Source organism: Odontesthes bonariensis, chromosome 15 (assembly GCF_027942865.1).
Source record: "Odontesthes bonariensis isolate fOdoBon6 chromosome 15, fOdoBon6.hap1, whole genome shotgun sequence".
In the NCBI taxonomy this organism is placed as follows: domain Eukaryota; kingdom Metazoa; phylum Chordata; class Actinopteri; order Atheriniformes; family Atherinopsidae; genus Odontesthes; species Odontesthes bonariensis.
The window spans coordinates 34,055,181-34,069,196 of NC_134520.1; the positions used below are offsets into that span (position 1 = coordinate 34,055,181).

Sequence of the window (14,016 nt, forward strand, 5' to 3'; positions counted from 1 at the left end):
ATCACATGATTTCCCTAATTAATCACGATTAATCGCATTTGTACGCAAAATCTAAAAATGAATCCAAAAGTAGCGTACAGCCTTTAGCATTTAGTTATATTTGAAATGTGCTGCCATATGAATGAAAGTGCCATAACATTTGTTGTGCAAACACACTTTTAACATCAGCATCTTTCTGTAGTTTTTATGTAGAAGCCTCGCTCCACTGTCTGTTTCCTTGAATGACTTGCTGCTATCAGTTGTGTGTTTTGCCTTTAAGTGATATTTTAGACTGGAACTACTACGCTGAGAAGACAATTCAACTTGGCAGAGTTTACAGATGACTTTGGTTCTGTCGACTCCGCCGTCTGGAAGAACTTTAAAATGAAAATGGCCGAGTAAAAGTTCCGTACCCTTCTCCATGTTTGGTGGATCCGCCGATTACTTTCTTTTCCTGTTCCACAGCAGACAGCAGCAGACTTTTACAAAATAAAAGCCTGTGAGCAACAGACTTTTACAGAATAAAAGCCTGTGAGCAACAGACTTTTACAAAATTACTTGTCAAAAAGTCAAAGTCTTACCAAGTATATTTGTCTCATTTCTAGTCAAAATATCTCATTACACTTAATATAAGACACAACTGCCTAACAAGTGCTATTTCAGCCAGATATAGGGACAATACATCTGGAATATCTTCAAACAAATTGTTTTCAGTCGGATTTCACATTGAAGAGGTTTTTAAGCTAATTTCAAGATCACTTTTATCTCAAAAGTCCTAAATATCACATTTTATTTCAAGAAATCTTAACAAGCCGAATTTCACTAGTTCCATTGGCAGATTTTTTTTGTTTATTTCAAGCAAAAACTTCTTGTATTTGTTGTTTTTCTAATTTATTTTTGGAGGGGCATTTTTTCCAGTGTACTTACTTACTTACTTACTATTTAACAACCAACATCAGACCACCCAAACTGACCAATCACAGCCCCTGTTTTCTTCACATTACATATCTTTATATCCATTTAAGCAGCAGCCCAGTGTTTGGCCTTATCGTGCACAGTATGTCTGACCTGGAGCTGGCTCTCCTGACTCCCTCGGACCTCCTGCAGCTCGTTTTCCAGCTGTTCCAGGCGGGCAACACGCATCTGCAACGCACACACGGTTCAGACACAAGTCAGATGGGCATTTTCCTCGGTTATTTAGTCTTGTTGTATTGTGCATTGAGCAGCACAACACTGAGCCTACAGCATCAGTGTAAAAGTACCCAGCTGTGGTGCGTTTTTACCTAAAGAATGACTTATTTATGCTGAACACACCGTGATGTAAACGGAACTAAATGTCTCACCTGCGTCCTCTGCACCATCTCATTGCTGCTGCCGAAACGTTCCTCCATCACAGACCGAACCTGCTGAACTTCGAACTCCAGCTGCTGCCGGATGAGATCCATCTGCAGAGAAAACTGCGGCACACAGAGGTCGGAGGTCAGCCTGAGGCACGCCCGTTTAACAGCTGCTTTTTATGTCAAACAACTTCCAGTTTAGAGCCAAAGAAATACGCATCAGACACGTTTTAATTAACTGCTTTGAAGTAAATACATTTATCCCTCTTGCCTTTAAATAAAAATGTTTACTCTCTGGAAGCAGAACAGGGGATCGTCCCTGTGAGAAATGATTTGTTTCCATCTGCCCGACTGAGTTTTAAAGGGGAAGTTTGTTTTGTGTTTTTAAACCTGGATCTTATTTCTGGCATAAAACACCTTCATCTGCTCACCGATAACAGTTTGGTGAAAGTCGGCGTCCTTCTGAAGATATTTAGATCACTGGAGATCGGTGTATATCCATATAATGAGAGAGAACAAGGCAGAGACAATACAGCCTCTAAATAAGGCATTATCTGTCTTTATTTCACCAATACTTTAAGACCAATGAATGAATGAATGCGGCGTACTATTGCATTGTTAGCAAGGACGCCGACTTTCACCAAACTGTTATTGGTGAGTATTTTATGAAGGTATTTTATGCTTCCCCTTTAAGTCTTTTTGTCAGAAAAGGTAAATCTCGAGCTATCAGGTTTCCATTCGGTAACCAAAAAAATCTGAAGTGATGTTTCATGTTTCCATTGACTGGTTTGAAGCATGTAAGTTAGGATGCTACGTTGCTCGCTGTAATTCAGCAGAAGAAGTAGCTGTGCTATGCGGAAACAAAACTCAAGGTGGGTATCCAGATATTTTGAAATGAAATCATCTATTCTTCTTTTTCCAAAAGGCTCAGAGAGTTGTGTCCCACATCATCTACATGCTGAGTCTCACTTATTAAAGTTACACATGACGGCGTTTGCTGGTCTCACCGTGTCGATGCGCGGCAGCTGGGACAGCTTCTGGGACAGCGCCTCCAGCTGGCTGAAGTACCAGCAGCGCTCCCGCTCCTCGCGGTCGATCTCCCCCAGCAGAAGGTTCCTGCAGATGTTCAGATCTCTGTTAACTTCTGCTTTTCATTCAGTAAAAACAGTCTGACAGGCTGATAAATGTTTCATCACTGCACTCACACAGTAAACATGAGGGTATATCAACCTTTATACGGATGATGTCTAACTCTATATCCTCCCTGCTGTACTTTCAGTGCCTCCACAGTGGTTTTGCACCTCTTTAAAGGGATAGTTCGCCTCTTTTGACATGAAGCTGTATGACATCCCATATCAGCAACATCATTTCTGAACATCTTCTTACCCCCTGCTGCGTCCTGTGAGCCGAGTTCCAGCCTCGTTTTGGTTTTGGCTTTGATGAAGGTAGTCTGGCTAGTTGATGTCACGCCAATTGGGATTTTCCCCATGTTTTTAGTTTTATGTTTTATCCTGTTTTTGGTTGTTTTATGTCTTGTATTTAGTTTACCATTGTCTTCCCCACAGTTTCTGTTTGCTCATTGTTCCCAGCTGCACTCAGTAACCTTTCTATCACTCCCAGTTCCCTATTTAGTTTCCAGGCTCCCCTGTCTTTTTGTGAGATCTTTTCCTTGATTTTCACCCCTTCATGTCACGAAGCCCCAAACCATAAGACAAGTCTTTTGTTTTTCTTTTGTCGTGTTCATGTTCTTGTCCCACAGTTTAAGTTTTTTGTTATCTGGCTTAGCCGAGCCTTTTGTTTTGTCCTAAGTTAAAAATAAAACCAAGTTTGCTTTTTACATCTCAGGAATCCGTGTCCTGCCTTAATCTTTAATCTTTTAATCTAGTCGAGTTGTGTCTCTAGTCTTTAAACGACTATTCCAAATCATATCTCAAGTCTGTAAATGCTCTAGTCCAAGTCATGCCTCAGCTCTTCAGAAGTCAAGCCATGTCTTGAGTGTAAAGAGGACTGGTACAAGTAATGTCTAAATGTTTTAAAAGACTCGTCCAAATCATGTCCAGGGTTTAAAGAATGGGTCAAAGTCATGCCTCTAGTCTTTAAATTACTATTCCAAGTCATGTCTCAAGTCTGTTGAAGACAAGTTTATGTGCCCTGTTAATTTCTCAGGTGTTTAGACAGATGTTTCAAGTCAACGCTCTAGTCTTTGAATTACTGTTTTAAGTTGTGTCCCAAGTTTTTAGACACTTCAAGTCTAGATGACTGGTGAACATTGTGTCTCAACTTGTCAGAGGACGAAGTCATGCAACTGGTATTTCAAAAATATTCCAAATCAAATCTCAAGTGTGTAGATGTTCTAGTCCAAGTCATACCTCAAGTCTTTAGATGACTAATCAGAGTAAACACCGTAACAGGCGCGGCTGTCGGCAGGCGGCAGCAGGCAGTGATACGAAGGGAGAGAAAATAGGGCCAAGAGATTGTGAGGTCTGACATTTTCCTGGAGAATGATTTTGTGATGCAAATGTATTACTAAGTCAATTTTCTTTTATTATTCAGCCTCTAAAATGATGAAGAAAATGTTTGTAGCTGATTTGAACATATATTTAAAACACTTCAGAAGATAAACGAGCAGACCTTACACTCGTATCATGTACGAGAAAGGGCAAGGAAATCTGTTAAATTTCAGTGATGATTTCGATTAATAAAGCCATAAATGTTAGTTCTAAACCTTTAAAAGTCTGCAGGATCAGGTTTTAGAGGGATCCATCCCTGTTTTAGGCTAAAGAAACATTCCCACCTCTAATGTATACGCTTCTAAGTCTAAATCAAAGGCAGGCGGCAGCAGGCAGTGATACGAAGGGAGAGAAAATAGGGCCAAGCGATTGTGAGGTCTGACTTTTTCCTGGAGAACCATTTTGTGATGCAAATGTATTACTCTTTTGAACGCATATTGTTTTGAGAAGCAAAACGCTTTATTTTTTAAACCCCAGCCAACTAGCCGGACTACCTTCGTCAACACCAAAACGAGGCTGGAACTCTGCTCAAAGGACACAGCAGGGGGTAAAGGCCTCGCAAACTATCCCTTTAATGTTTCTCTGTTGGACGTTTGGTATATTATGGAGCCTTCATAGCATCCCTCCGCTCACCTTTCTTTGTACAGCTCCTCCAGGTGATAGTCGCTCAGCCGTCCGTCTGCTCCACTAATCACGGCCGTCTTGGGCGGGGCTCCGTCCAGGAAGTGATGCGGCAGCATGATGGAGGCGGCCTCCCCGCAGGACGCCATGCTCTGACGGGACGCAGCCCGGAGCGGGCTCCTGGCTCTGCTGACCGCTGCCACGGAGGAGGAGGAGGAACAGGAGGACTGAGGCAGAGCCAGACGGTCGTCCAGCTCCACACCTCCACCCACACCTGCCCCCGAGACGCCCGGTAGCCCCGGCCCTCCCAGGCCGGCTGTCAGCAGTCTCAGGTTGTGAGGTTGGTGTTTGAGTTCGTAGTAGTTGGTGAGGTCCATGTGGAGCTCTGAGGGAGGAAGAGGAGAAATCAGGGAACATCTGGATTCTGTCAATTCTTTCAGGTCATTCTTTGTCTGATTAGTCCAGACTAAACATGGAGAAGCAGCATTTAGCTGTTATGCTGCAAACAAGTGGAACAAACTGCCAGTGGAGATTAAACTTTCACCAAATGGAGACATTTTTAAATCCAGGTTAAAAACATTTCTGTTCTCTTGTGTCTATGCATGAAATCTGCACAATATCTTTGAACTTATCTGGACTGTTGCTTGTTTTTAAATTCACTTAAATTATTTTATTTGTTTCTCTTTATATTCTTTTATGTATTTTTAATGCTTTTTCCACTCCCTGCTGCAATGCTTTTATTTTATGTGAAGCACTTTGAATTGTTTGTACATGAAATGTGCTACAAATAAATATGATTTGATTTAGGTGGATTAAGAAGATCTTTTCTTAAATATAATTTAATCTTTTTATCTTGTAGCACTTCATATGGTTGAATATTTTCTCTCTTTTTTTAATTTGTAGGTACAAAAAACAAACTTTTATTAGAATAATTTCAGCCATAATGCCCCTGTGTTTTCCCAGTTTTAGCCTTTAGTTTTTAATAGCCTAATTAGACTTTGGTGCACTTTTAGGTGTTTGACACTAGAACGTGAAACAGCCATTAGCACTTAAAAATGCCCCATAAAAACATCCTGTCCTGTGACCTGTGCCTCAAAATGTCTCCGAGCAAAACTGAAAATCGCTCCATACTCTGAACACTAGTTTAGTTTAGTCATTTTTATTAAAGTTAAACACCTTTAAGCTCGGTTAGGGTTAGGTCAGCTGGGTCTGTGGCAGACTGAAACAAAGGAAACTATCGACCAAAGAGCAAAAACTCTTCCAGTCTCAGAGGTTCAGACCCCATCGAGGTAAAACCCAACATCCCAACAAATCAGTGCAGGATGGATTATCATTTTTATCTACCTGTTCAGTCCATTTATTGATTCTTATGGACGCCTTTAAGGTTTTTCCTTGTTTTGTTTTCCACTGCAGTGATTTACTTTCATTAATTTCATTTTTTCACCACCAGCATGCTGAACTTCCTCAGAAAGTTTTGTTTGTGGCATGTTATGGGGAAAAGTTTCCAGTTTAAAACAATTTGCTGTGTTTTCAGCGTCTTCAAAACGTCCCGTTAGATCACTTCTGGGTATAATATTGCATGCTATCGCGCTACATATTGTCATTCTATCTATAACAATCTATAACAAGCAGCCTGATACAAAATAGTCGAGAATCTCGTTAAAAGATAGTTTGATGAAGGACATACTGTAAAAATGTACAGATATGTTTCCATAAAGCATTCATCAGTATTTACCTGGACCTCATGGTATTTTCAGTCACCTTTAAAATCCAACATGTAGCTCTACATTATCCCAAATGAGAAATAAAACAGCAGATCTTCGTCTCGTTTCAGCTGATTTTAGCTGCTTTTAAACATGTTGCACGAAACAAATTTCTGTTTGATTCATTCGATTTGTGTCCCTGTGCTGTCAAAAAGAACAAAGCTGCTGCTTTTAATCTCAGCTTTACTCTATTAGATTCTGGTCCAGATAATCTCATTGGCATTAATCGGTTCCTAATGAGGCTCCGCCTGCTGCAGCCAATCGGGTTAGCTAATTGAATCGTTGACAACTGGTCCCAGTGGATGCTGAAAACCACTCAGCATCCCGCAGAATCAGCTGGGACAGACTGTGGAGGAGGGTCACAGTCATTTAGGGCAGAGTTTTGGGTTCTCAGATGAAGAGATTCAGGGTGGATGTATTTATGTGTTCCAGAGGCATGACAACAACAACAACAACAACAACAACAACAACAACAACAACAACAACAACAACGTAAGACAAATGACTAAAAAACTGTCTGCCGACGTGTCAAAAAGTCTCAGATTCTCTTTGCAAAACCTAACAAAAACACTCAGCTTAAGAGAAATCAGCTTCAGGCCGGCTGATTTCGGCTCGGGCATGAGCGAGATGCATTGTGGGTAAACGCTCTGCATACTGTCTGATCGAGGAGTATGTAGTATGTAGTATGCGGTTTCGAACACAGCCAGTGTCTTAGTGATAAACTTAACTTATCTTGACCGTTGCTTGTTTTTAAATTCATTTGAATGATTTTATTTGTTTCTCTTTATATTCTTTTATGTATTTTTAATGCTTCTTCCACTCCCTGCTGCAATGCTTTTATTTTATGTAAAGCACTTTGAATTGTTTGTACATGAAATGTGCTATATGAATAAATTTGATTTGATTTGATTTGAAAATAGCCTGTTGGCAGTTAAAACTCTGCAGGAAGGGCCAAAATACACCATCAAACAGCAGCTCAAACATATCAGAACAGATAACGCGCCACACTGAGCATTAAAACAGTCAAACAGAAGCTGACCTTTGAGTTGATGCAGCACGTCGCTCCTCCCTGACGAGGCCAGGGTTCCCGCCTCCTGCTCCAGTTTGCTCTGCAGCTGCTTCAGCACCTCCTGCATCCCAGAAGAAAAACCCCGGTTAGCCTCTGGTTAAGTTAAGTTTGGTTTCCCCCCTTCAGACAAACCGAAGAAGCAGCAAACTAAAAAAGCTGTTGGTCCTGCAGCCTCACCTGCTGCAGGGGGGTGGGGGGCGTTCTGTATTCTGTGCAGATGTTGACTGCAGCTGCATGTGAGCCTGTTCTGTCCTGATTCTGAGCTCAGCCAGATAATCCAGCTGTTCAGCATCTGGACACGTGACTCTGTGTTTGCATGTGTGTGTGCACATGTGTGTGTTTATGTGCCAACAGATGATGGGATTTACGCCCAGGAGGCTTTGAGTCTCTTAGGGCTTTTTATTGACTATTTTTGCTGCCGGGGAAGCTGATTTGAGTGAACGTTGAAGGTTTGATGCTTTCAGGGGTGAAAAGTAAGATTCTTAAATACTAGTTCAGAAGCATTTGTGTGTTAATTATAATCAGAGGTGGGTAGTAACGAGTTACATTTACTTGAGTATGTTTTTGAAAACATTACACTTCTAGGAGTAGTTTTAAATCTCTATACTTTTTACTTTTACTTGAGTCATATTTTTGGCTACTTTACCCACCTCTGGTTACAATAAACGTGAGCTTGAAAATTTATTTTTGACCTTATAAGATCGGTAAACAACATCTTAATTCAAAATAACCAAAAACGAGGAAGTAGTGCGCCTCCACACGGACCTTCATGCCGAACGTCTCCGTCTCCAGTTTGGACAGGTGGTTGGAGTTGTCCTCCAGCTCCCTCCTCAGGTGGGAGTTCTCCTTCCGGAGCGCCTCCACCTGATGGGCCAGGTGGTCGTAGGAAGCCAGGGCGTTAGCCATCTTCACACTTTACAGCGCCACCTGCTGGAGAACAAACACACAGGAGGAGGCAATTTAATAAAGACAAGCAAAATGAGAACAAAAGCAGCGCTGAAGTGGAGGCGGAGGGTTCATATTCAACACAGACCGGCTGGCTGTGTTCCTGCTGTCACAGACTGTTGGAGGTGTAATTGTCCTGGGGTCGGTTTCATAAAGCAGGTTCAACAAACTCTGAGTTGATCTACTCTGATATAGAAAACTCTGAGTTTTTCGGTTGCAGAAACGCTGATTTGAGTGAGTTTAGTCAACTCTGAGTCGTTTCACCTTGAGTTTAGCAAGGCAAGGCAAGGCAATTTCATTTATAGAGCACAATTCGTACACAAGGTAATTCAAAGTGCTTTACAGCTACATAAAATCACAAGAAGGCAATAAAATCATTAAAAAAAAAGAATAAAAAATAAAAAAAAAACGTTAAAAGCATGTGCGCCACAACTTTAAAAAGCCAGCATCAATGGAGCCCCGATTCGATGAGTCACCATGGCAACGGGGAAGAGGAGGGGCTACGTTTTTCACCAACCTCGAATTGGAAATCTTAATGCGCTCATACGGAGAGCTTTAATACGTTTTTAGAAATAAGTGCAACACCGCTGCAGCAGCAAAAGTGTACGTTTAAATGTAGTCCTTTGCATTCACAATAATATTACATATAATATTTATAAACTGCTTGAATGGTAGCCCATTCATTTATTTAATTTAGGTGCAATCCCGCAGGGGAGAAGCGCACTCTGCATCAGTTTAAGATGAAATATAAAAACATTGTTCAAACAGGTGAGACCTCGGCATGGAGGTACCTCATTTTGATCATGTTTTACACTGTAAAATAAATATTAAGTGGCTATTTCACTGTGCAGTTGTTTTATCCCCAACATAATGCTGTTTTCACACACATAAACTATGTCTTTTCATCTATATCATGTTCTGTTAAATAATTAAGCCTATTTAAACTAACACAGACTTCTACTGAGCCAACAGAGAGAAGGCAGATGCCCGTAAAACGGGTGGTGGCCCAAAGAGAGTTACCTCTCTTTGGCATACAGTTACCCCTCTTTCTCGGGTTTGAGTTACCTCCCTTTTTGAAACGGAAAACTCAGAGTTTCCCTCATTTCAGGGTTAATAAACTCAGAGTTTTCACTAAACCTGCTTCGTGAAACGGACCTCTGGTCTCTGTGCAACATTCTTGGAACGTTTTCTTATCTTTGGATTCATAAAAACCAAAATTCAGGGTACCGGGTAGATCAGCTGAGTTCCCCACGAACAGAGGCTGAAGATCACCGAGGCCTCTGCCCACTTTCCTGTCAAACTGTTTTCCAAATAAAAGCTCATTTATGTTCTCCAAAAGCCAGTTCTTGTCAGTTCAAACTCTGTAGAACTCCAGGCTGATGAAGGTTTTGTGCTTTCTGAGATCAGCTGCGACACACAAACTGACACTAAAGGCAAAGTTCTGCAGGGTATATGTATATAAAGACATTTATTCATCATTTTTACATGATACGTCCACTTGTTTGGGGTCATGTGACACAGTGTGTTAGAGTTCAGAATGAGAGGTAGAAAGAAGCAGCTAAAGGAAGAGGGTGGCTTTAGGTTTAGGGTGCATGATTTTTGAGCTGTTCTTCTTCTGAGAATCGTCGGACAGAATAGATGAAAAACTGCATGCGCACACGCAGGAACATACAAAGAAAGCAACATATAGAGCAGGGGAGTCAAACTCACAGCACACTTTAGGTCCGAACAGGACGAACAACACACTGAAAATAAATGTTTTTTTAACATAAATATGAATAAAACAGACAGGAATATTATTCCAGAATAAATAAATTTCAACTTTAAATAACTATATTCAAATATTTTGCTCTCCATAAAGAAATATCCTGACAAAATTATTAAATTACATAAATTATATAATATTATAATAAATTATATTAAGTTAGAAATATCCTGCAAAAAAACCCGGAAAAAATGAAGTTATGAAGCAGCTGGAAATTCTTTTTCTGTGCTTCAAAGTCACCAAAGCTCAGTTTATCAGCAAAGTGTGCGTTTGGGAACACCGCTGCGCCGACTTGGTTCAACATTACTTGGCAACAGGGAAAGTGAGGCAGGGCAACTGAAGCACTGCATTATGGGATCTGCAGTTTGTGTGTTATCAGCGCTGTAATAATAATAATAATAATTGATTATATAAAATAATCTTGCAGGCCTTGAGTCTGACTCATATGATATAGAGGGATGCAGCTCCGGCTGAAGGCCTGAGGAGGTGAGGTCGTTGGTTTAGGGGTCAGAGCTGCACATGCTCAGTTTGCTCCTTAATTCTGCTCACGGGACTCAGCCAGCGTGTGACCTTCAGACGAAGGGTCAGAAGCTGCAAAGGCAGGCGCTGTCGTTTGTTTGTTAGTTTGTCTGTTTGTTTGTTTGCGGCTGTAAACACGACAACAACCCCGCGGTGAATCTGCTTCCCGTTAGTTTTCTGATGAGTTTCTGTCCCTGCGGTCAGATTTCTGCTGTGCTCAGCAGATCTGCTGTCAGTGCAGCTAACGCCCCCCCCCCCCTCTTCGGGCTCCTCCTCCCGGGGGATTGTGGGAAGGAGGACGGGGCTGCAGGTCAGGGAGGAACGACAGATCTCTCCGGACTCAGTCCCTCCGGTTCAGCGAGTGATCTGATATTTCTGTAAACTCGTGTTTGTATTCTGTGAATTTAACCAGCCAGTCGGCTCCAATCCATCCATCTGAGGGAAGTCAGTGAAAGCAGGAGCATCGTTAGAGTGAATTAAGGCTTGTTTGTACATAATTAGGGTCTCTTTGTGATGGGTTCTGCTTTTGAGGCTCTCGGTGGATGTTTTGGAGTCATTTTCTGTAACTTATTATCATATTTTGCCTCTCGTTCTCCTGCGGTTTTGTTTAGAACTGGGACTTCTGCTTCTTCTCGTTGTCGTTTTATCTCTTTGTGTCTCCGGTTTTTATCGACATGCTGCCACATGTTCTGATTCTGTTGTTTTGTTGCGTCTCTACTCCGTCGTTTCTGCATCTTTGGGATATTTCTTTATTCTTATTCTGGCTGTTTTGTGTCTATGAAAGGACTTTCTTTGCCATTTTTAATTTAATTATTTTTTTCTATTATTATTATATTTTTTGTTCTTATGGCACCAAACAGACCAGGCCAAATTCCTCATGATGTAAAAATTACTTGGCGATAAAAACTTTTCTGATTCTGATTCATTTCTTGGAAATGTGTCCTTTTTTTTTGCGTTCTTTTGTTTTTTTCTGACCCTTTCTTCGTGTCTTTGCTTATCCTTTATGGTTATCTTGGGTCTCTGAGGTGATTTTTCTGTTTTACTCTGGTTATTTTCTCACCCCTGTGCAATAGATGAACTCAACACGACACACAAAGCTTTTAATAGCTATATGTAAATGTTATTACACTGCCATCCTCATAACTTTCAGATCTTGGGACCATCTGTAGTTCTATTATTTTCTCTTTTCTTTATTGCTTGCTGCTGTGACAGAACAATTTTCCTGGCCGATCAATAAAGCACATCTCTCTCTAGTTGTTCTGCATCTCTGTTACTGAATATCTGCAGTTGATTTAAAATCTATTTCTTGTCCTTTCTGTTTCTTTGCAATAAATTTCCGGTCGTGTATCTGAATCATTTTGTTGTCACACATTTATAAATCATTGCGGTTCCAGCATCGGGAACCCCTGAGACTGTGCTTTGCATTAAAAGTGGAACTCCAGCACCAACAGAGCCTTCATCCACTGCAGCTCCATTCTTTCTGCAGGACACGGCAGTGCAGAGTTCCTGCTGTGCTCAGTGTGGGGGCTGCCATCATTTGATCACTGAGCTGTGTTTATTTGTGTTCCACACGTTCCATAAAATGTACTGGAACACACTCCCACATGATGAGGCACAACTCTGGACACATTTTCATCAGCTGGTAACTCAATCGAAGCACAGTTGATGCAATCAAACCTTCATCATCTGCCTCAGAATGCACCGGGGGCTTTAAACTGAGGAGAAAATCAAAGAGCGGTTATGAAACCGACGAGCAGCTGAAAGGAATCAATTCTACCCTGAAAGGACCTGCTGCTAATCAATGCTGTGATAAACTAAAAACTGCTTCATCCATCCATCATTGGGACTCCACACGGCCCCTGAGAGATCTCACATGTTCCTGAACTGGAGCCATGAGGAACACCAGAAAGCAGATGGTCCACTTCTTGTGTCCTTTGGCACAGCTCAGCCTTTTCTCCCTGTTTCCCTTCCTTAAGAACGGCTTCCTGACAGCCACCCTTCCATGGAGCCCATTTCTTTCATCCATCCATCCATCCATCCATCCATCCATCCATCCATCCATCCATCCATCCATCCATCCATCCATCCATCCATCCATCCATCCATCTATCTATCTATCTATCTATCTATCTATCTATCTATCCATCCATCCATCTATCTATCTGTCTGACTCCACAACTTCCCAGCGGATCATCACAGAGCTTCACAGAGACGCCTTTAAGAGTGACTTACTCTGATATCTGTTCTCCTCATATATATGGTAATGTGTGCATGTCCTCACAAGAATAGAAGTCTGAATGTGTGTTTGAAGTTCCCCTGAGACTGCAGACCTCAGCTGGTGTGTGTGTGTGTGTGTGTGTGTGTGTGTGTCTTTAATGTTCCCATCAAAGACCTGGGATATATTGATGTTCCCCGTTGCCATGACAACGGGCCCACATCCCTGCCCAATTACCATGGTGACACATTTAAAAAACGAGTGATGGCTCTTTCTGCTCTCCGACACACACACACACACACACACACACACACACTGCCGCAGTCGCTGCAAAGCATTGTGGGTAGAGGAGAGGAATGCGCAGCCTCCACAGAGCCCAGCGAATCAAACGGAGAGACTTAACGAGCGTTTATGGAGCCCGTTAACGGTACAGTTGCCATGGAAGCCACCGACCCCGATATGAGGAGATGAAAGCGTTTAAATCTAAGGCTGAGAAACGCAGCATCAAAAGGAAACAATTAATCCTGGAGCTGGTGACGCGTCTCCAGCTAAAAAAAACAAACATAACACACACGGCTAAGAAATGATGCGTCACAAAGTCTGAGGCCAACGCAGCTGAAGCCGGACCACCGTCACAGAGCTCAGAGTACACTGGGAAAAATGCCCCTCCAAAAATAATAAGAAAAACAACAAATAAAAGACGTTTTTGCTTGAAATAAGCAAAAAAATCTGCCAATGGAACTAGTGAAAATCGGCTTGTCAAGATTTCTTGAAATAAGATGTGATATTTAGGACTTTTGAGATGAAAGTGATCTTGAAATTAGCTTAAAAACCTCTTCAAATGAAAAAAGAAAGCTTGTTTCATGTGAAATGTGACTCAAAACAATTTGTTTTCAAGACTTTTTCATTTAACAAGATATTCCAGATGTATTGTCTTTAAACAAGTCCCTATATCTGGCTGAAATGGTGCTTGTTAGGCAGTTGTGTCTTATATTAAGTGTAATGAGATATTTTGACTAGAAATGAGACAAATATACTTGGTAAGACTTTGATTTTTTCCAGTGTGAAGCTCAAACCAGTTCAACCACTGATGATTCGGTTGCATCGAGCCTCCCAGTAACCTCCTGAAAACTGTTATGTTCATCCTCAGTCACATTATTGCTCCTCTCAGTCTGCAGCAGCAGCCAGAGATAAATGTGCTGGTTTCAGAATGGAGTCTGGTGCTGCACGGATGCAGAAAGACTTGGAGACTTGGAGACCGACGCCATTTTCCTACCCTTCCTCTTTCTCTTC

The 14,016-nt window shown here is 41.6% G+C and overlaps 1 protein-coding gene across 2 annotated transcripts in view; it reads right to left on the reverse strand.

Annotated features, from left to right (window-relative positions):
- The window catches only part of apc2 (APC regulator of WNT signaling pathway 2), a 47,471-nt gene that overhangs the window by 24,786 nt on the left and 8,669 nt on the right, over positions 1 to 14,016 (reverse strand). For both annotated transcript variants that reach the window (XM_075486042.1, XM_075486041.1), the window contains exons 2-7: positions 8,045 to 8,209; positions 7,250 to 7,340; positions 4,460 to 4,832; positions 2,324 to 2,432; positions 1,323 to 1,436; positions 1,048 to 1,122 (exon numbers count right to left, since the gene is read on the reverse strand). In XM_075486042.1, coding sequence (XP_075342157.1) covers positions 1,048 to 1,122; positions 1,323 to 1,436; positions 2,324 to 2,432; positions 4,460 to 4,832; positions 7,250 to 7,340; positions 8,045 to 8,185 — 903 coding nt within the window. In that variant the 5' untranslated portion in view covers positions 8,186 to 8,209. The remainder of the gene's footprint in view (positions 1 to 1,047; positions 1,123 to 1,322; positions 1,437 to 2,323; positions 2,433 to 4,459; positions 4,833 to 7,249; positions 7,341 to 8,044; positions 8,210 to 14,016) is intronic.